Source organism: Solanum lycopersicum, chromosome 10, assembly GCF_036512215.1.
Source record: "Solanum lycopersicum chromosome 10, SLM_r2.1".
In the NCBI taxonomy this organism is placed as follows: Eukaryota; Viridiplantae; Streptophyta; class Magnoliopsida; order Solanales; family Solanaceae; genus Solanum; species Solanum lycopersicum.
The window spans coordinates 54,994,449-55,018,552 of NC_090809.1; the positions used below are offsets into that span (position 1 = coordinate 54,994,449).

Below are 24,104 nucleotides of genomic sequence, written 5' to 3' on the forward strand. Positions count from 1 at the left end.
CACGCACCTGTAGCCCAACGACATTCCCCAGGATGGGACTTACCACAGTGAGAACACCGAGGCAAAGGTGGCCTCAACTGGCTCAAACCCCTGCCAATCTGTGACCCTGACTCCCTAGAGCTTTGACCAGCTTACGAATATCCCATACGATCGAACCCCCTACCCATGAAACGTGGGGGTGCACTCTGTGCTGGTTGGGAAGAAAATCTAACATGCTGTTGAGACTGCCCGCTTCGAAACTCGTCAGGATAACCTGCTGATCTAGTCCTCTTATGGTGGCCTCTATTATAATCTCTATCTGGCTGACGTCCCCGGTGTCGATCCTCTACCCCTGTGCATATGCCTTCACCCGAGCAATGTCCATACCTGGCTGAAGAGTCACTGCCATACAACCGTCAATCAGATAACGATCCAATCCCATCACATAACGATGTACCCTGTCTGCCACATCAGCCACAATAGTAGGCGCATGCCTAGCCAATGAATCGAACTCGAGGCTATACTCTCGAACGCTCCTGCCATTCTGCTTCAAACGCAAGAATCTATCGACTCTAGCTCGCTGCATCTCTGGAGGCAGGAAGTGGCCCTGGAAAGCCTCCACAAATTCATCCCATACCGCTGGAGGAGCACCCTTACCCCTAGATAACTCCCAAGACTCATACCAATTAATAGCTACATCCCACAAACGATACGTAGCCAAATCAAAAGACTCAGTCTCCGAAGCCTTGATTATCCTCAATGTACGCTGCATCTGACGAATAAACTCTTACGGATCATCCTGGGGCCTTGACCCAAAGAACTCTGGAGGATTACAACTTAAGAAGTCACGATCCCTTAAGCTATCAGATTTGTCTGCATGATTAACTCATAGTCCATGCCTGCGAGCCTGATCTGCCACTAATCTAGTCAGCAATTGAACCGCATCTCTCATGGCCCTATCCTCCGCTCCTGACTAAGGAGCTGGAGGTTTAGGTGTTGGGGCCTGGGGGGCTGGTGGTGTCCCCCGAACTGGAGCTGTTGCTGCTCTAAGATCCTCTGGTGGTGGCGGTGTAGCAGAGCTCTCCGACTGCAGCATAATACCAGGCATAGACTGGGCACAGGCCCTAGTAACTCTCCGGGTCTGACTAGTACCTTTTGGTATTGATTTGCCCTTCTGGGCGGCTGTCGCTTTCTTTGGAGGCATAGCCGAAAACACATAGATTCGTTAGAGAAGGATTATCCTGTTAATATAGCTCTACTGCACGATCTAGAATAAGAAGAAAGGATGACATCCTAAATGTCCTGTAGCTTCCTGTTTATAGATGTGGTGCACAACACACCGATAAACAAGACTCTACTACACACGACCCAACCCGATGGGCCATGACTAGTGCCCGTTTTGGACACCCACATACAAACCTGCTAAGTATAACCAACTGAAACTAAGAGAATATGGAATTTAATCAAATCAAGCCAACCCCAACGTCATATATATATAAAGAGGACCTGTCTCATAAGGAGTCATAACCATTCAACCGTAACAACATACGCGAGCCGACAAGGCCGCCACTATTCAAAGCATAATAACATACGTAAGCCGACAAGGCTGCCACTACACAATACACAATGATGTACGCAGCCGACAAGGCTGCCCCTGTACAAGCGGACATCCCAAATAAACCATGTCCAGACCATTACCCAAAACATATATATACAACCCACATAATGTCCACAGACCTCTAAGAGTACAGTAGTGAAACTCGACGGGACAGGGTCCCGCCGTACCCATAGACGAGCAAAATACTACACAAAAAGTTATGTACCAAAACGACTGGGCATCGGAATAGTGGCACTCTCCCAATCAGAAGAGTAGATATCCTAGGCGGGAGGATCACCGAACTGCGCGTCTACACCTACGAGCATGAAACGCAGCCCCCCGAGGAAAGGGGTTCAGTACGGACAATGTACTGAGTATGTAAAGCATAAGGTAAAGATGACAGAATACCAATATGGCAAGTCGAAACAAAATATCGCTACACATATACCCTTTTAAGTGAAAATCATGCATATATTTAACATATAAGGTGCCCAGCTTCCCTAGTAAGGGGCTCGGCAAAATAATCATCGCGTGAGGAACTCGGTGACATATGCAAGAAACTCCGCACGAACATTACCCGGCCCGGGACTCGGTGAAATGATAAATGACTCTATACACCAGCAGAATATTATGAGCAACCATATGCAATTAAAATCATTTCGTATAACTCAATAGAACAATCAACGTGAACCAGCAAGGAGTATTACCAAAGATTAATGTTTTATCATGATTATGAACCTTTAATACGATATGAAAACGTAAAATCTCAATGACTCTAAGAAGCACTACCATAGATATTAGAGATTATCATAGCCTTAGACATATTCGATATGTAGAGGAATAATTGTGGAAGCAAGAATATACGTCACCTAGACGCTCTAGAGGTAAGTATCAAACCTGTCCGTTATTCGCTTATTTTTAAAAGTCATGCCAAACAAAGAAAGAAGGGACAGCGTTACATACCGTATAATCGAGCCGCACGTCCAATATTTACTGCTCAAGCTATTAATCTATAACAAGCAACAATCTGCCACAATTAGATAAACATCGCGCTTTACTTTCTTGCAAGCTAGCTAATAATCTAACGAAAATTCGGCAGCACTTCCCCTATTTTCCTTACTTCTTCCCAATCCGACAACAACCCAAATTATCCACAGCAATACCAATAACACATATAACCCAACGAATCGTATTAAATAGCCCCCTCCCCAAAACAGTTCCATCTCGGCAACCATAGCAGCGAAGTAACGACACACCGAGGATAAATAGTTTTATAATTCGCAACACATCTAGCTTATCGTATTCATCCTTCAGAGTGTATACTCATAATCACATTTAACATATACATAATGCCAAAACAGAATTTTCTCGCAGTTTGCTTTAATCAAAACAGCCCAATCACCAACACGACACCACTAATAATCCGATTATGGTTTCCGTTCATACTTAGCACATTCAATAACTAAAACAAACTTCCTAAGCTACTGGTCACGCCCCTTTCTTAAAATTAATGGATAATTAACAAAGGTATCCTAAATAATTAACACACCAAACAAGTAGGTTACTAACCAAATTATTTGCAGCTGCTGGCCAAGATTTGCAGGGTTGGCTTCTCCATTTCCATGGCTGCCTAAAACAAGTGGTGAAGAAGAAGATGATATGCAGCAATGCATTTCACCACTTTATATAGCATAGAGTGGATTTCTCCACCTCATTTAATAGTATGAAGTGGAGGCAGCCCCCCTCTACACCTGTCCACTAAGGCCAGCTCACAATCTGATCTTTTTTTAATTTTTGCCTTGAGTGTTGGGGTCCACTGGATTAAATTAATCCTAATCAGCCACCAATTATGAGTGGTGGGGCCCATTGGATTAAATTAATCCAAATCAGCCACTAATTAATCCCTCACTTAAAGTTAATGACACTTACATTAGCCAAATCATACTTAATATCACATTTGGAATTAACATCCTTGCTTAATATTTCTTTAATCACTTGGAACTTAAAATAAAATCTCATTCCCCGGACTTACGTCTACTAGATCATGATGCGCACTACGTAAAAAAAATACGATGCATAACACATATATACCATATTTCCTTTTCGGCAAAAAAGTTTAATCTCCAAAGCTTAAAAGTCCATATAATCTTAAATAATCAATTCTTCAAACAAAATAAATCATTTAATTTCCATATAACCCACTAAAAAAGAAAAGGAATTACATTGATCTGAAATCATACAGTAGCTTCAAGATTGCTTAAATTGATGTGCACATTCCCAATTTATTTATGAAAATAACGAACTCATTTATGAAGCTACGGAAAAATCTTATAAAGTCAACAAATATTCTAACTTCTTGTTGGTTGGGATTATTGAGTTGTTGTTGACATTTGAGCCAATATGCTAGCATATTGTACAACAGTATGTCGTGAAGTGTATTGATCAGAGAGGCCAAACTCTGAAAAGTTCAGTTCATCATGTACAAAATGACCTGGTAATGATTTTTTCCCAAGAGTTTCCTTCAATATGTCGAAGAATTCACTTATAATCAAATGTGATGTTTTCCATGAGGAAATCGTAGGATATTCCATCTACAAAAAAAACATCTGATGAGCCAAGCATTCTCAGAACAATAATTATTTTTTTTAATTAGGTAAAGTACAATAATTGAATTCCTCTTCATGAAGTGTAAAAAAACATAATATTTTACAACATAACTATTTCTTTTTAATTTTAAAAAAAATGTTTAACTACATTATAAAAATTTTCAACTGAGAATATATCTCTAAAAGTATTTGCATACCTCTATAACTATTCCCCTCAATTTCTCAGAATTTATTGGAACAACTTTGCCTACTCGCACTCGGAAGTCACCAAGTCGATATTGAAACCCCTATGTCATACGAATATTTTAATGAGTATTTATAAAGACAAGATTTTGATGGTGCTATATAAGAATATCATCCTCAATACAAATAATAATTTGCAGATCTCAATATAATACAAACCTCACAATTAAGTGCTAACTTTATTATGTAAGATTGTAAGTTCTCCATTATCGTTTGCATTGATGATTCTGCTTCTACAATCAGTCGTTGCCTACTAAGTGCCATGTAAAACTTGTCGGGTTGTTCTTGAAGTGAAGCCCCCAAAAAATGTTGGGGAAATGTGATGCATTTGCTTGTTCTAGTAAAAGAAAAAAAATCATCAACAATCAAATATCGTATATGGCTACAAATGTACTCTTAAAAATGACAGGATGTTTAAGTTAAAAATGCTAGATATATAGATTATCTTACATTTAGATTTATTCTTGATCCAAAAAATTTCAATACTTCTTCATTTTTCAATAGGGATAATGCCCAAGTACCCCCTTAACCTATGCCCGAAATCTTAGAGACATACTTATACTATACTAAGGTCCTATTACCCCCCTAAACTTATTTTATTAATAATTTTTACCCCCTTTTTATCCTACGTGGCACTATCTTGTGGGTCCAACGATGGTTGACTTTTTTTTCAAACTAGTGTCATATAAGCTATAAAGGAGTAGAAAAATACTTATTATCACCCCTAAAAAGTCGTAACTAGATCTATGGTGGCATGTGAGTTTCACGCGTTTGACATGTCATCAAATTATTACTATTTTCAAACTATTATCACGCGTGTCTTATCACCCAGTGAACAATTTAAAAATGAAATAATTTTACCCCTAAAAAGTCGTAACTAGATCTATGGTGGCATGTGAGATTCACGCGTTTGACATGTCATCAAATTATTACTATTTTCAATTTTTGTATTTCTTTACGCTTTTCTTCTATTTTCTTACCCAACACTTCAAACACCCATAATATTTTCACCATTTTCACCATCACTAGAACACCATAAGTCCATGAAATTGGGTCTTTAAGGAAGAAAGGTGAATAATGATTTCAAAGCTCGTTCAAAGATATTTAGGTTTTCTCATTTGAAACCTAAAAGTCAATTTTTTTAAAAAAAAAGTTTGAAGGGCGGGGGGGGGGGGGGGGGGGGGGGGGGAAGACGAATATGATGTAATATCGTCATGAATGGTGGTCACGTAAGATAAGTAATCCTCTAAAGAATGATGAGGAAAAGAGCCTACGATGTCTTCCATATCATCATCTATGTCAACGACAATTTCAAAGAGGAAGAGACTGATTCTACAACAGTTGATGGATTAACAAGATTAATAGCGACAATTTTTTAGATATAGGTAATTGATTGATATTTTATTTATAATTGAAGAATCTATTAGTATAAAAAATAATTGTTTCGGTTGTTCAATCGGATTTAAAGTAAACCCATATTGATTTTTCTCAAATCAAATCATGAGTATCTTGGTGTGATTTAGATATATGTAAATTTATCTCAATTGATTCAAGTTGATTGGTTCTGCAAGAGTTTTATATGAGGATGAAAATTTGTTTGAAATCAACAATAGTGAGTCAACTGAAGATGGTGGTGGCTGCAAGACTTAGAGGTGGTGAAATATTGAGAGATTTGTTTATATTGATGGAGAAGAAAGAAAAAAATAAGAAAAATAATTAATTAAAAATGCATATATTTATTGAAAGAGATATTAAAAATAAAGTTTTAATAATAGTGAAAATATTCAAATTGATATTTTTGAAAAATCTTTATGTTCAATGCAAAATAACAATACAATAATTAACTAATCGGATTAATTTAATTGACCTCATGTATTGTATGTAAGGCAGGCCTCCACGAGCGATGATGCAACTCTAGATCTTCAAAGACGTTCATCAACTTTGTCAATAGTTGATGTATCAATAGACCTTCACCTTCTATGTCTGCCATACTCATCAACTCTGATAATTGCTTCTTCGATGATCAGAATATTTATGAATGCTTGTAGCTTGGCAACCCATTGTACCATTATCCAATTCAATTATACTTATATTTATTACTTGACACAAAATTTAAAAAAAAATTAAATTAAATACATCGAAATTTCTTTCATGCGGTCTTAAACATAATGTGGAAAGTTCTAATTGAAGAAATATATATAACATAAAAGATTAAAAAAAGCTATGTAATTAGTCATGTAATGATCAATTTTATTTCATTACTCCTAAAATAATAAATACATTAATCTATTATCACGAGTGTATTATAACCCACTAAACAATTTAAAAATGAAATAATTTTGCCCCTAAAAAGTTGTAACCAGATCTATGGTGACATGTGAGTTTCACGCGTTTGACATATCATCAAATTATTATTATTTTCAATTTTTGTATTTCTTTACCCTTTTCTTCTATTTTCTTACCCAACCCTTCAAACACCCATAATATTTTCACCATTTTCACCATCACTAGAACCCCATAAGTCCATGAAATTGGGTCTTTAAGGAAGAAAGGTGAATAATGATTTCAAAGCTCGTTCAAAGATATTTAGGTTTTGCTCATTTGAAACCTAAAAATCAAATTTTTTTAAAAAAAGTTTGAAGGGGGGGGAGAGAAGACGAATATGATGCAATATCGTCATGAATGGTGGTCACGTAAGATAAGTAATCCTCTAAAAAATGGTAAGGAAGAGAGCCTACGATGTCTTCCATATCATCATCTATGTCAACGACCATTTCAAAGAGGAAGAGACTGATTCTACGACAATTGATGGATTAACAAGATTAATAGCGACAATTTTTTAGATATAGGTGATTGATTGAGATTTTATTGATAATTGAAGAATCTATAGTATAAAAAATAATTTTTTCGGTTGGTCAATCGGATTTAAAGTAAACTCATATTGATTTTTCTCAAATCAAATCCAAAGTATCTTGGGGTGATTTAAATATATGTAAATTTATCTCAATTGATTCAGGTTGATTGGTTTTGCAAGAGTTTTATATGAGGTTGAAAATTTATTTGAAATCAACAATAGTGAGTCAACTGAAGATGGTGGTGGCTGCAAGACTTAGAGGTGGTGAAATATTGAGAGATTTGTTTATATTGATGGAGAAGAAAGAAAAAAATAAGAAAAAAAATTAATTAAAAATGCATATATTTATTGAAGAGATATTACAAATAAAGTTTTAATAATAGTGAAAATATTCAAATTGATACTTTTGAAAAATCTTTATGTTCAATGCAAAATAACAATACAATAATTAACTAATCGGATTAATTTAATTGACCTCATGTATTGTATGTAAGGCAGGCCTCCACGAGGGATGATGAAACTCTAGATCTTCAAAGACGTTCATCAACTTTGTCAATAGTTGATGTATCAATAGACCTTCACCTTCTATGTCTGTCATACTCATCAACTCTGATAATTGCTTCTTCGATGATCAGAATATTTATGAATGTTTGTAGCTTGGCAACCCATTGTACCATTATCCAATTCAATTTTACTTATATTTATTACTTGACACAAAAAATTAAAAAAAATAAATAAATTAAATACATCGAAATGTCTTTCATGCGGTCTTAAACATAATGTGGAAAGTTCTAACTGAAGAAATATACATAACATAAAAGATTAAAAAAAAGACTATGTAATTAGTCATGTAATGATCAATTTTATTTCGTTACTCCTAAAATAATAAATACATTAATTTGATGTATCTATTATCACGGGAGTCTTATCACCCACTAAACAATTTAAAAATGAAACAATTTTACCCCTAGAAAGTCGTATCCAGATCTATGGTGACATGTGAGTTTCACGCGTTTGACATGTCATCAAATTATTATTATTTTCAATTTTTGTATTTCTTTACCCTTTTCTTCTATTTTCTTACCCAACCCTTCAAACACCCATAATATTTTCACCATTTTCACCATCACTAGAACACCATAAGTCCATGGAATTGGAGAAATATATATAAAATAAAGAGATGTGTCAAAAACACATCTAAACTATTTTTTTTAATTTCATAACTAAACTATTGAAAAAGTATTTATATGAAAAAATAATCACATGAACAAATAGTTATCTGATTAAACTCGATGTATTATTTATATAATTCTTAAAATATATCTAATATTATTTGTAACAACTAATTATCCTTCTTTTATCCTAATGACATCTTTGTATATGTAAGTTTAACATGAATTAACAAAAAGAAAGTGTATTGGAGGACAAGCAGGAGAAATAGGTCAAGTGTTGTTTCCCTAAACAAAGAGACGTAAATTGCATATATCAAATGCATTTACTTAAAGCATAGATGCAATCATGTGCGACTATCACAATTTATAAATTAGGAAATACAAGTCAATATAAATTATTATGTCACATAAATTAAAATTTAAATACACACCCTTTATAATTGTAAGAAGTTGAACTTTCCCATATAGTCACCCAAAAATAGTCTAATTACTCTTCACAACTATCGTTTGATGATTACAATTTGTAACTACATGTTATAGGGGGGGAGAGGCGAGCGAGATTGGGAGAGAGAGGAGAGAGACAACTGATAAACGGCTGAGAGTGGGAGAAAGGCGAATTGTGTATATATATTGGTTGGATAATTATATTTTATACATATGTATATGTATATGGCCAGCAATATTGGGAGAAGGAGAAGAGAGGCGAGCAAGATTAGGAGAGGGAGAAGAGAGGCGATCAAGATTGGGAGCGGGAGGAGAGAAGCGAGGGAGAGGGGGTAGAGAGATGAATTGTATATGTATATCGGTCAGATAACTGTATATATATATATATATATATATATATATATATATATATATGCATATGTATATATGTCAAGCGAGATTAAGAGAGGAAGGAGAAAAGTGAGTGAGAGAGGGAAGAAAGGTCAATTGTATATGTATATCGGTTAAATAACTAGCTCTGGGGCTTGAACTATATGAGTTGGGCCAACCCGTGGATCAAATTAAAAATTATAATAAAATAAAACATTAAAACTAACAACAAGAATCTAAACTTAAAGTCATAAACCATGCATATAAATATCACAAATAAAGTAATTTTAATAATGCATTACGTTTGACTTTAGGTAAATTTTGGTTGTATGAATTTAATTTGAAATTACTGTATTTTTTTTAAAGATCCTAGGTATTTCAACAACAACAACAACATGCTAGTGAAACTTTACTTGGTGAGGTCTATGGAGGGTAGAGTGTACGTAGACCTTATCACTATCTCATGGAGCTTGATAAATTTGTTTCTAAAAGACCCTCGCCTCAAGAACATCAAACTCAAGTAACAAGAAGAAAAAAGTAATGAAGAATCATTAAAAAAATATAAATTTTATGTGAGGATTTGAACTTTGTGCTATTTATACGCATGGTTTAAGACTTCGAGTTTAGATTAATGTTGTTAGTTTTAGTATTCTATTTTATTATAATTTTAAATAATTTTTAACGGAAATTTTTTAAAAATGTCAATATTTTAATATTTAAGAGGGCTCATTAGCAACACTTCAATATTTAGTAAAAATGTCAAAATTTTAGTTTGTTATGTATCTTATTTATGTTTTTATTGAAGTAATACAATTCTTATATAACAGATTGGACGAATTTAGGAGAGAGAATTTTTTTAAAAAAGGAACAAATGCTTAAGAGTCTCATCTGTTACAATTTATCAAAATACACCAACTTCCATCTCTTTATTCTTCTTTCATCATGTTCTAAAAACAAGCATTTCACATTGTTCTAAAAAAATTAAATATCCAATTTTCTTAATCTTTTTTGTTTCTAAACACTTTTATTTGCCAAGAAAAATATCCAATTTTCAGTAATTATTATTATGAAAATCACGGAATTAAACAAGTACTACATCTATAAATTTTTCAATATCCAATTTTCACTAATTATTGTTATGAAAATCACGGAATCAAAAAATTTAATATCCAATTTTCACTAATTATTATGAAACTTCATGATAATACATTATATTTTTATAATTTAAATTTAAATTTTTATAATTTAGAAATTTGTACACCTATAGTTTCATATTTTATTTGGCATATTTTTCTCAAAATGTATTTTATTTTATTCTTCAAAATTTTGTAACCTTGCTTAAATTGTATCCATTCCAACATGTATACCATTTGTATTTGTATTCATTCTAATTTTGGTGTTTTATTTTATATAATGAAACTTGTATCTCTTGATTAGTTTGTATTCATTCCAACATGTATGTCAAATAAATATGTAGCTATTTAATAAACATATTTGTATTTGTATATTTTTTCAGTATTTATTTCTCTTCAGAATTTTATTTCTTTTCCTAAATCGTATTCATTCAAATATGTATATTATTTGTATTTCTATTCATTCTAGTTTTTATATTGCATTTTGTATAATGGTGTATAAAATATAAAATATAAAATATAAAAATAATATGATGAAAAAGTGAGAATGAAAGATAAAATTAAAAAAGAATACGAGAATATTTGTTACAATCATTCTTAAATAAAATAAATAACTAGTTGGCTTACCTTCGAGATTAATATAATTAGGGAAAAAAAGATTCATAAACTATAAAACATGAGATTTTGAATAAATACAAATATTAATAGCATACATAGTAGTTTGAATACGAATTAAGAAAAGATACAAAAATTTGAAGAAAAAATTGTAAAAACAAGGGAAAATGTACAAGTACCCTCAACCTATGCCCGAAAATCCAGAGACACACTTATAATATACTAAGGTCCTATTACCCCCCCTGGACTTATTTTATAAGTTATTTTTTACCCTTTTTCGGCATACGTGGCACTAGCTTGAAAAAAATCAAACAGCAGTGGGCCCACAAGATAGTGTCATGTAGGCCGAAAAGGGCTAGAAAATTATCAATAAAATAAGTTTAGTGGGGTAATAAGACCTTAATATAGTATAAGTGTGTTTCTGAGATTTCGGGCATAGGTTAAGGGGGTACTTGTGCAGTACTCCTAAAAATAAAATAAACTAATAGAAAGTTGTTCTTTCTATAAATGAAATGCATACCTAACTGACATACATTAGGGATGAATACAAGTTAGAACAAATACAAGATTTATAAACTATGTAACATGGAATTTTTAATAAATATAAATATTGATAACATACATAGTGATTTGAATACAAACTGAGAAGGAATACAAAATTCTAAAAATGAACTATAAATACAAAACAAACTAATTGAAAATTGTTCTACCCTCAACTTGGCCTTCAACAAGTTTTCAAAATCTTCTACACCTAATTCTTTTTTCTTTTATTAATAGTGATATAAAAAGATGAAAACACTAATTCTATGATCATCTCTCTTTTGTTATTATAATAATGGATCCTACATCGTCCGTTATTTCTTGAGTAATATATATAATGAAAAACGAAAAGTAGTTAGAAAATTGTTGATTAAGTTATGCTCTCGTAATCCTCTTAGATTCAACCATTAGAGAGTGATTTTATGTTTTTCAAACCCTAAACAAAAGTTGGTCGATTTAATACTCAACTACACACAAAATTTTTGAAAAAATTAAATATAAAAGTAGTAAACAAACCTATAAATGGGATGATGCATACCTTAATCAAAAGGATTGTTGTGAATATCTTTAGAGATACATTTCCCAATTTAAGAAAAAAAAAACAAAATGAACGGAAAAGAGAAGTGAGAGTTAAAAAGATGAAGAAGAATTGGAAGAATATCAGTGTGAGAGAATATTTTTTTTAAAAAAAACATATGAGAGCGAATTAATTGGAAAAGGTATAATTCAGGTGAGATAAAATAGGGTTTAAATTAAGATACACAATATTTTCTAAAATAATGACATTTTGACATTTTTACTAAAATTTATAAAGTATGAATATTTTTAATAATTATGTTAAGATTTTTGACTAATTTGCTAATTCATCTTTTAATGCACGGGCTGACCTAACTCATATAGTTCAAGCCCCTAAGGCTAATGAGCTTATTTAAGTTGGGCTAAAAAGTCCTATTTGTAAATGGGCTCCAAAAATCATGGTCTAATCCAATAAAATCAGGAGTTGACCCAGACTGAACCTTTATTGACGGCTCTACTCACTATTGATATTTTCTTTACTTTTTAAGGATTAAACTCAAGTTAGTCATGAGTTTTTTTTTTGTAGATCAATTGTTTATTGATTTTTTTCTTTATTGCTTAAGTGATAGATTCAACTTAATTTCGGTATGAGCTTATCAATTTCTAATTGATTTTTTCTTTGCTATTCAAGTGAAAAATCAATTCATGTTAGATGTTTCTTAATAATCAATTTTTAATTGATTTTTCCTTTTGCTGCTCAAGTTACAAATTAAATTTAGGCTAAGTTTGAACTTTTCGCAAAAGATGAATATATTTTATTGATTTTCTTTTTCTGCTCAAATGACAGTTTAAAATTAGGTTAGGTTTGAGTTTCTCTGAATAGATTTTTAAAAATATTGATTTACCTTTTAGTGCTCAAGTGACACATTCAACTTAGTATGATGTAGTATTTTCTCAATAGATTAATTTATTAATAAATTTTTTCTTTGTTGCACAAGTGATAGATTCAACATAGGTTAGATTTGATCTTCTCTTATGTATAAAAAAATAATTATTTTTCTCCTTTTTTGTTCAAGCGACAGATAAACTCGGGTTAGTTTTGAGTTTTTCTACATAGTTCATTATTTTAAAAAAATATTTGTGTTAGGGTTAGTTTGTGCACACTTTAAATATTCCACAGAATACCTTCTATATCTCACCAACATAGTTACTGGGTAATTTTACTAACCAAGGTTCAACTTGTACTTTTTTCTCGCTGGGATTTCAACCTTAGTATCCACGCCCTTGGATGCGGATCATTCAATCATTTAGCACATTTCTTGGTGCTAGCAATATTATTTATATTATTGTTCAATTAAACCTATTGAGTATGGTTAGAATATCTTTGGTTCCAAAATATAAATTTCAGTGATGCACTTTTACTCTAACCTTAATTTTTTTCTAATTTATCATCAACTAAGTTAAATAATTACCCCAATAAGATTTGCAAAAATTATGAAACATGAGGACCCTAACCTTGTGTTATGAAAGAGTAACAATTAAAGATGCTTGCAAACTATATAGGAATCTATAATTACACGACAATAATAGGTATAAATATAAAGATACTCTAGGAATAGACAATCAAAGCGCATCTAGTTCATTTGCGGTACAAGAGCTACTCGATATCATGATATTGAAATGCAACTATTTCCTTTCCAAATGGTTATGAGATGGTTTAGACCATGTACAAACAATTTAGTCGAATATTTTTGTAATGAAATAATCCCTAACTTGGCCTCAACTTGCTATTGAACACTCAAACTTTGACGATGCACATCTAGACACCTCAACTCATCTCAAACTTCGTGTTCGGTTGTGTTCATACTTTTATGCATCTATGGTTTCTATTGTCTTCAACTTATTTACACCAACTTATTTTAATCTAGTCTCAAAGTAATCTCCGGAACAAAATTGATTTAGCAGGCAACACAACGGACAAAATCTCTAATGGATCATCACATGTCCTCAGAAGAAACCTATGTTTTCCCTTCAGCTGCGTCTGCACTTAAGGTAGTTGTCAGCTATTTTCCGTTCGACTGCGTAAATATATATTTTGCATAACCTCAAAATAAGAGTATGTGTCTTTTGAAGATGCCCCAACTTGCTTCATGCGTATCAACAACAAACGTTGAAATATGAAAGTCCATTATAGTCGACAATATTTAAGAGCATAAGAAGAAAAAGAGGAGCAAAAACAGAAGAACATGCATGAAAAAAAAAGTTACTAGACCCGAAGAAAGAGAGCCTTCAACACAAGAAAACCAAGCTTTGGATGAAAAATTGAGAGAGCTTTCCTCTTTCTAGTTTAAAACGGGGAGGCAAGTAAGTACCAATATACCAGGCACATCGCTCCGAAGGTTGTTGTCTCAATGATTTGACATAAATTTTTTCTTTTAGTCTTGGCAGGAAGGGACTTAGATTGCCTCCCCTTGACAGACTCAATATTTATCTCAAGTAAGTTTTTGCACACACAACATTGATTTGTCTGTAACATTAGTCGAAAGAAGTTCATTGCACAAAAGCTAAATTTGAATGATCATGCTGAAGTGATAATTTTATAAGCTAAATTCTGCATTTCTTTGAACTAGTTAGTTATATAAAATTTAAGAATTAGGAATTTAGAAAATTTCCCACTTGTTTGAATAGATATATTAATTCTTACTTAACAAAGATAAAGGAACTTAAACAATTGATGATCTCTCGGATTAAAAGACAAACAAATATAAATAGCTAGGACAGTGAAACAAATTTTTATTTTATACTACATGAAGTTATGTTGAAAATATCACTACACTACAGCTTTGCCATTGAATCGTCTTTATATCATTTTGTACAGGTGAATATTGTTTGTTCTGGTGAAAAGTTTAATAGAGAAATGATGCTCAAAGACATCCAACTTAGATGGAAGTCACAGCTTCCCAATTCTGGAAAGTGAAAGACAAAATGTGAGTTGGAGGAAGCTATGACTCCACTAGGATGCATCAGAAGCAAGAAGCTTCAAACTCCACCCTATAAATAACAAGTGTGTCGCTACTGAAATCATGTCTTAAAAGAAGTGAACTACCTATATCACAACAGACTTAAAGACTAATCAGTAGACACTTTTTGACGTGCATAATAATAGTCTCAGAGCTATTAGTACCTTAATTCTCTGCTTTATTAACGGCAAACAATCTATGCTTTCGACTTGTATTGTCTAGTTTCCAACGAAATATTATGCTATAGACTTCTATATTAGCAATTTTTGCAACATGCATCCTATAATAAATGGGGTTTTATGATTCTCACTAATTTGTATTCCTTTTTAGGGAGATGGAATTGAGACTATTTTACCTATCAAACTTTATTATAAGATTTAAGCATTTAATTAGTCTGAACAGGTCTTTAATCATCAAGATCTTGAACAAAGTCTTAGAATCATTAAGATGTATTCTTTTGTGGATAATATTCATTGTCACACTCACCAACCACGACCATTAATCACTTCTTTCATCACAATGACGCAAAGCATCTTCCTGAAATTTAACTCTGAATATGAAATTTTTTGTGAACTTGAGACTTTGTACATATCTTGGTGTTACATAATTATTTGATTTACCTTTTGTAGAATACAAGCTATTGTTTGCATTTCACCAAATAACATCTAACACTGAGTTTATCTCGTCAATATCGATTTGTCTCCTATATTTTTAAATCTCATACTCATCACCATGTAAAGTGAAATGACCGATTTTGGAACATTTTGCAACTTGAATCTGAATGATTTAGACCTTAGGTTATCAAGTGCATATATTATCATTAAGATTTAACCATAACCATTATTGTTATCAATCACCAAACACCTTTGTTATCACGACCACCATTGATATTCACACTTTATACAAGCTCATTCGAAGGAAATATCGTTACACATTCTATCATATAGAATACTTACTGAACTCGATGTTTGGTGCAAACTTATATTATACTTATTGGTTTCAACTTCTACAATATGTTTTGATAAATATACACTTTGAGTTCAAAAAAGATCGTGAGCTAGATTCGCATCGTCTAGCTTCATATTACCTATCCTCTAGGAAAAGGCCTTGTAACATTATACTTGTGGTGATTAGGAATATGAGTGGGGTTACAATGGTGTTTTATAACTTGCAACATTATACTTGGGGTAATCAGGAATACGGAGTTACAATGGTGCTTTATAACTTTAAACGTTATACTTGTGGTGATTTGCTTTTCACAAAAAAATGAAATAAATGGAAAATGAGATTATGTGGAGTCATGATAAAAGTTAATGTAGCCAAACAATTGCACTAACAAAATTTCTCTTTAAATAAATTATTTACATGCTTTGTTTCCTTTATAAATAATATTAATATATATGACATATTTCCTTTTGGGCAAAAAAGTTTAATCTCCAAAACATAAAAGTCCATATAATCTTAAAGAATCAATTCTTCAAACAAAAGAAATCATTTAATTTCCATATCACCCACTAAAAAAGTAAAGGAATTACATTGATCTCAAATCATACAGTAGCTTCAAGATTGCTTACTATTGATGTGTGTATTGCCAATTTATTTATGAAAATAACGAACTCATTTATGAAGCTAAGGAAAAATCTTATAAAGTTAACAAATATTCTAACTTCTTGTTGGTTGGGATTATTGAGCTGTTGTTGACATTTGAGACAAGATGCTAGCATATTGTACAACAGTATGTCATGAAGTGTATTGATCAGAGAGGCCAAACTCTTAAAAGTTCGGTTCATCGTGCACAAAATGACCTGGTAATGATTTTTTCCCAAGAGTTTCCTTCAATATCTCTAAGAATTCACTCATAATCAGATGTGATGTTTTCCATTTGGAAATCGGAAGATACTCCATCTACAAAAAAAACATCTTATGAGGCAAGCATTCTCAGAAAAATAATTATTTTTTTAATTAGGTAAAGTACGATAATTGAATTCCTCTCCATGAAGTGTAAAAAAACATAATATTTTACAACATAACTATTTCTTTTTAATTTAAAAAAAAACGTTTAACTACATTATAAAAAGCTTAAACTGAGAATAAATCTCTAAAAGTATTTGCATACCTCCATAACTATTCCCCTCAAGTTCTCAGAATTTATTGGAACAACTTTGCCTACTCGCACTCGGAAGTAACCAAGTCGATACTGAAATCCCTATATCATACGAATGTTTTAATGAGTATTTGTAAAGACAAGATTTTGATGGTGCTATATAAGAATATCATCCTCAATACGAATAATAATTTGCAGATCTACAATATAATACAAACCTCACAATTAAGTGCTAACTTTATTCTGTAAGATTGTAATTTCTCCATTATCGTTTGCATTGATGATTCTGCTTCCACAATCAGTCGTTGCCTACTAAGTGCCATGAAAAACTTGTCGGGTTGTTCTTGAAGTGAAGCCCCCAAAAAATGTTGGGGAAATTGTGATGCATTTGCTTGTTCTAGTAAAAGAAAAAAAATCATCAACAATCAAATATCGTATATCGCTACAAAAGTACTCTTAAAAATGAAAGGATGTTTAAGTTAAAAATGCTAGATATATAGATTATCTTACATTTAGATCTATTCTTAATCCAAAAAATGTCAATACTTCTTCATTTTTTATTACATTATCTTACAAAGGCGAAAAACTTCCCAAGTCCAATCTTTATAATTCATCAAAAGGATAAAAAAAAAAAAGGAAGTTCATCTCTTTATATTGTGTTTAAAGACATGATTTATTAAGTAATGATGAAATACCTTTGAGCATGGGCTTATAGAAGCAAAAGGTATTTTTCCATACTCCTTCTTTAACACCATTAATACTCTCAACACAATTAGATACTTCTATCAGTATTTGACTATTGATTGTTGTACCTGCATTTGGCTGCCAACACAAAACCCTAACAACAAACAAAGTAACAAATTGTACACTTAAACATACACACCAAAATCATTCAAAATATTATGTTTCTAGTGAATTCAAAATCATTACCATTTGATTGACATGTTGTCGATTGCAAGTACAATTTTTTTCCCTCTTAAAGAAAAATTTGTTCAAAAAGAAGAAAAAGCTCTTGCTAATACAAGGAAAGATAAGAAAATGAATCTTAAAGTCTTTATGTTATAGTTTGAAATTTTCTGAAAGCATAAAGTTGTATTTATAGTGGACAAGTACCTTGAACATAAATCAAAGTCATATTTGACTTTTGTTACTAAAATTTCAACAAAGTTACCTTGTATGGTCAAACTTGTTAGATAATCAAAATAGTATTTCTTTTTCCTTTTAATATATTGTGGAATTAACAGTTTTTCATAATTAGCATCGAAGATAGAAAGAGAAAATAATAAATATTCATTCTAAAATGTATGTCAAGATTATATTTGTCTGAATGTATCTAGTCAATATTAATATATTTATTTCTCTTAATTAATATGCCTTTTTTATAAGAAAAAAATTTATGCTTTGAAGGACGAAAAAATCGTTAAAAATTTCATGAATGAATATGAATTATTTTTATTAAAATAAAGTTTTTACTATATTTGTTTCATTTTATATGATTTAATATTCCTTTTGTATTTTTAAGTAATTCAAATAGTGTTCTCATTCCTTGTAGAATCAATAGTTTTTGTTAATCTATATTTGTCCTTAAATGTATTTCTTAATAAAAATTCCCTAGAATGGTACTATCTAGTTAACATATTTATTTTTATTAATTAATAAGCCAATTAAAAAAAAGATGTTTTGAAGGATTAAACAATTCAAAATACTCATACACCAATATGAAGTGTTTACATACTATCTTTATTTCATCTTTTATAATACAATTCAATATTGGGAGTCAAATAATTTCTTTCAAAAGTTCTTATCTACCTTGCGTGCTTTTAATTACAAATTTCTGACTTAAGTTAAAAAAAGAATTTAGACTATTTTCCACATCACCTATCGCATTCGGAATATTACATTATTTTATGGTAATTAAAAGAATTTATTTGTGTAATTATCCTTTTATAAGTTTTCTTTTAATTCAGACTGGTGAAGGATCGATCTGGCAGGATGAAGTGCAGGTCAACTAATTTACGATCATTCAACTTCAAATCATACAAAGTGACCTTTTGGATTAGCTTAATTAAAATTAATAATATGTAAATTTGAGTGTAAAAATTAATTTTATACATAAACTGTTACAAATTTGAATAGAGGTAATGAAATCGATAATAAAAAATTGATGTGTTTGGCAAAAAATATTGTTAAGTTGTCCTACTATTAAAATGATTGAAAGACCCTAATAATGCCAAAAAATTATACATTAAAACTAATTCTCTATAGAAAAGAACAAATGGCATATACCAACTAAAGAAATTTTGTGAAGATATTAGATATATGTATTGTAATACCAAAGACAATAAATTGTTGAACCTTTTTTGTATGTGGAAAAATGTAGTAGACCTCAATTTCATGTTCGATAGAATTTTAGATTTTTTGCGTTCAGTTTTTGGACTTACATATTGATGAATGTTGTTTTATTATCAAGAACTTATTGGAAAGTGATGAACTACAAAGAGAATTCATCTTTTGTTATATGAAAAATGTTGTCATTGTTGCATTTTTTGTTAAAGGTAGATCAGAGGAAAGGGTGTGCATATGACTAGAAATCATTTCAATCAAAAGAACTTCAATCAATATATTAAAGTAGTTGTGTCAAAATAAATCTCAAGTCATTTAATCCACCGAATTCATTTAAGTTTGGTTAGATCAAAATTAATCCGTCTATTAGCTCAATTTTATTTCACCAACTCATTTCAGTTCATAAAAAATTGAATTGATATGTGGCTTAAATTAGTTCACAAGTAATCTTATCAAAAAAAATTTAAAATGACATTTCTTTATTTAATATGTTATATATAGTCATGGTAAATAAAAGTAATAATTTTGTTAAGAACTAAAAACATAAAACAACAAAATAAAGGAATTAAGTATTAGTGAGAATTGAGTGCGGGATGAGTTATTATCCTCCGCATTCTATATCATTTTAGTCAATCTATTTCAACTCAAATAGCCTTTAAATAATCACTAATTCACATATTTATAAACTAGTCTTAATTACATGTGGAAGCTAGGGAAGTAATAAGTACTCATTTCCAGTTCACGTGAACCCAATAGCTTTTGTGTTATGAACAAGTTCCAGCCCAATGTTACACAACCAATTATTTATAGGGCGGAGCAGAAGCAATAGAACAGGAATGTAGCTCAAAAAGGTTGATTTGGGACCCAAGCCCAATTAACAACAGGTTAAAAGGGACTACGGCTTAGAAAATGTATTCACCTTTGATTATGAACCTGAATTGGGTGCTTTACTAATTGAATATTGTTGAATCTGATATTCTAAGATAATAAAATTATTTCTATATTACAATTATTGAGGATAAATCTAGTTGAAATCAATAACATATCCGTTGTAGTCCACTCGCTGAATCTAATGAGGATATAGAATACACAAACTTTACCTCTACCTCAGAGTTAGAGATATACTAATATTGTTATCCATAAAAACAATATTAACTGAGAAAGGGTAAAAACAAAGGAAGGAAAACATAGAAAAGTGAGAATACGAGATGTTTAGACCATGAAATTTTTTCACTTTTTTTTGGGAATTCAACTCCGAAAAACACGTTTGACCATAAAACTCACTAAAATTTAACTTCAAGTAGAATTTCAAAATTTCTGAGAATTTGAAAAATAGCAAAAAGTTGTTTTCACTTCAATAGTAGAGAACAAGGCTTCAACATGACTCACTTGATCAATTGCAGAGAAAATTCCAAAAGCAAACATATGCTTTTACTTTTTATCTACATTTCTTTGTCTGCCATATGGAATTAGAGTTTTTGAAATGTTATCCAATTAGACAGTACTAATTTAATAATGACCCCGCTTCTTTTTTAGTTTTCATTGTCATAATACAAATTCTTCCTTATTGTTCTGTTTGTTAAGCTTTCCTTTAACAGAAAGTAGTTTCTCTCTCTCTCTCTCTCTCTCTCTCTATATATATATATATATATATAGCAGAGTTCAGAATTAATTAATTAATCAGATATGAAATTGTTATCTATTGTTGTGGAAAAGGCAACGGACTGCTTGATGCAGCCAGTTGCGCGAGGGATTGGGTATTTATTTTACTACAAGAGCAACATCAGATGTATGGATAAAGAATGTGAGAAGCTGAAGAATATCAAAAGTGAGGTCCAAGTTAGAGCGGAAGTTGCCCGGAGAAACTTACAACGCATTTCACACAATGGCGAAGCTTAGTTAACTAGTGTTGATACCACTACTGAACATATGGAAACTGTAAGGCAAGGTACAACAGAGGTTAAAAGGGTTGCTTTTATGGTCGGTGTCCAAACTTGAAGTCACGTTACTCGCTGAGTAGGAAAGCTAAGAAAATTACATTGAAGTTGCTTCAACATCAAAGTGAAGGCACCAATTCAAATTCTTTCTCCTTTGATCGTCCAGTTCAAAGTCATGAGGCTATACCTAGTAACAGTGGTGAGGTGTTTGACTCTAGAAAATTCCAAGAAGATGAGGTCATGACAGCTTTGAAAAATGAAGGGGTCACTATGATTGGGATATGTGGTATGGGTGGTGTTGGTAAGACAACACTAGCTGACAAAATCAGACAGAAGGCGAAGCAGGAAAGGATGTTCAATGATGTTGTTATGGTAATTGTCAGTCAACAATCAGACCCTAAAAGAATTCAGGGTTAGATCGCTAGAGGAGTCAGACTGACATTAAAAGGTGATGATATGTTAAGTCATGGAGACCGGTTGTGTACAAGGTTAGTGGATATGAACAGTCACATTCTTATAATCTTGGATGAAATATGGAAGGCTCCTGATCTAAAGAGACTTGGAATTCCAAGTGGAAGAAACCACAAACATCAATGCAAGGTGATATTCACAATCCTTTTCAAGCAGAAATTCGGTAATTTTATCGACAATCCTTCTATACTTGACATTGCAAAAGAGGTTGACAAAGAATGCAAGGGGCTGCCACTAGCAATTATTACAGTTGCAGGAGCACTAAAAAATCTTAAAACCAAGCCTTCGTAGGTTTTGCCCTTGAACAATTAAGTAGTGCAGAAACAAGAATTATTCTTGAAGTGCCCAAAGAGTTGTATAAACCTCTAAGGTTAAGCTATGATTTCTTGGAATGTAATGAAGCCAAGAACCTCTTTTTTCTTTGTTCCTTGTTTGAGGAAGATAGTAATGTCTGTCCTGAAGAATTACTAAGATATGAAAGGGGGCTTTGTATTTTTTCAGAAATCAGAAAGTTAGAACATGCAAGAAATACGGTGTATCTTCTGTTGGAAACATTGAAAGATTGTTTCTTCTTAGCCCAAGGTTCAGACAAAAACTATGAAAATGCATGATGTGGTCCGTGATGTGGCTATAAGTATCACGTCTGAGGGAGAGCATAACTTTATGGTAAGTCACCATGTTAACTCAGATGAGTTCCCAAGAAGAACTTTTTATGAGCATTTCACTCACATGTCTATATTTGCATATAAATTTGATGAGCATCCTAGACCAATATTTTGCCCAAACTGATGTTTTTAATGTTGAAACTCCAGGTTAATGAATATTTATTCAAGTTACAGAACGATTTTTTTGATAGAATGGATAAACTCAATGTCTTCAACCTGAGTGTAAATAGGTAGTACCCCGTTCTACCTTTGTCGACATCCATTCAGAGGTTGTAAAGTTTGAGGACGTTGTGTCTGAGTAATCTAGTGTTGGGTGACATATCCATTTTTAGGAATCTTGTCACTTAAGAAATTCTCAGCATACGATATTCTCGGTTAGTGGAGGTGCTAGTGGATATTGGAAAATTAACCAATCTAATTATGTTGGAGTTGCGGAATGAGTGTAAAACAATTGAAAGGATTTCGATTGGTGTCTTATCAAGGATAGTTCAGTTGGAGGAACTACATATGGTTGTAGTAGAATATTTTAGTTACTCCACCTTGAGTGAACTGAAATCCTTATCAAGATTGACCGCACATACATAAAGTAAATGTGCCGAAGATGTTATCTACAGTAACTTGAGCCTTTCTCCAAGTTGACACGGTACAATCTTACAGTGAGTGACATGTGGACTTCAATCATGGATGATTACGATAGGAATATTACTTTAGAGGTCATGGAGACCAGGCCATTGGGTAATTGGATCTGCCACCTGTTGAAGGAGAGCGAATTCATACATTCAACCGGAAAGGGATCTAATAATGTATTGACTGAGTTGAAACAAGATAAACTTCAGAATGTGAAATGTCTCCACCTCGCTAGAATTGATTTAGTGACACATTTATTGAAGAGCTCTGGGAGGAGACATGAAATAATCAAGTTCCCCAATTTATATGACTTGAAGCTTCAATATCTGAAATGCCTGACTCACTTTTGCAGTGACAATGTTGAGGCCATTAAGTTCACTCAGTTATGGAGAATGATCTTCGATGAGTTACCTAAGTTCCAAAATTTCTGGCCTACAGCCAAAAACTCCATCACTATCTCAAATTCTCTTTTTCATGAAAAGGTTTGCTTATTATCGTGAAATTAGCTTACTTTTTCAATTGTTATTCACAGGGCTAATTTAAGTTTTTAAATATTTCTCTATTTGTTTGTCATTATTTGAATTTCTTTATCTTATTTTCATTTTTGTAGTGCGAAAATAAATAGATATGGAAAAGGAATAAATAAGTAAGAACAAATTTAAGACTTCTTTTTAATGACCCTCTCAAGTTAACTTTGGGATCATATGAGTTCAACTCAAATAGGCTATAAAATCGAGTTTGGTTGTGACACACCCAATTTAACATATTTAATCTCAATAACTTTTAACATATTGTTATTTAACTTTTATAACCTTAATTTGAAATGTATTAAGGATTGAATATATTCAGTTTGAACTCAATTCAAATTA

General features: G+C 31.9%; 1 protein-coding gene and 1 pseudogene across 1 annotated transcript; one reads left to right on the forward strand and one right to left on the reverse strand.

Annotated features, from left to right (window-relative positions):
• LOC138338929 (probable disease resistance protein At4g27220) overlaps window positions 1-23,746 on the forward strand; it is a 40,981-nt pseudogene extending 17,235 nt beyond the window's left edge.
• Window positions 16,862-18,136, reverse strand: LOC101267070 (mediator of RNA polymerase II transcription subunit 20a-like). The gene is made up of 5 exons (XM_019215866.1): window positions 18,123-18,136; window positions 17,888-18,030; window positions 17,411-17,589; window positions 17,205-17,294; window positions 16,862-16,993 (listed from the first exon to the last, which is right to left on the reverse strand). Exons 1-5 carry the CDS (start codon window positions 18,134-18,136, stop codon window positions 16,862-16,864), a joined length of 558 nt encoding a protein of 185 aa, XP_019071411.1.
• Window positions 23,747-24,104: the final 358 nt, after the last annotated feature.

What these genes read in the sequence shown, in the direction of transcription:
- LOC101267070 (XM_019215866.1), bottom strand. An exon ending in AGTTAGCACTTAATTGTGAG is followed by an intron (nt 17,295 to 17,410) that starts GTTTGTATTATA and finishes CGTATGATATAG; the next exon opens with GGATTTCAGTATCGACTTGG. An exon ending in TGAGGGGAATAGTTATGGAG is followed by an intron (nt 16,994 to 17,204) that starts GTATGCAAATAC and finishes TTTTTTTTGTAG; the next exon opens with ATGGAGTATCTTCCGATTTC.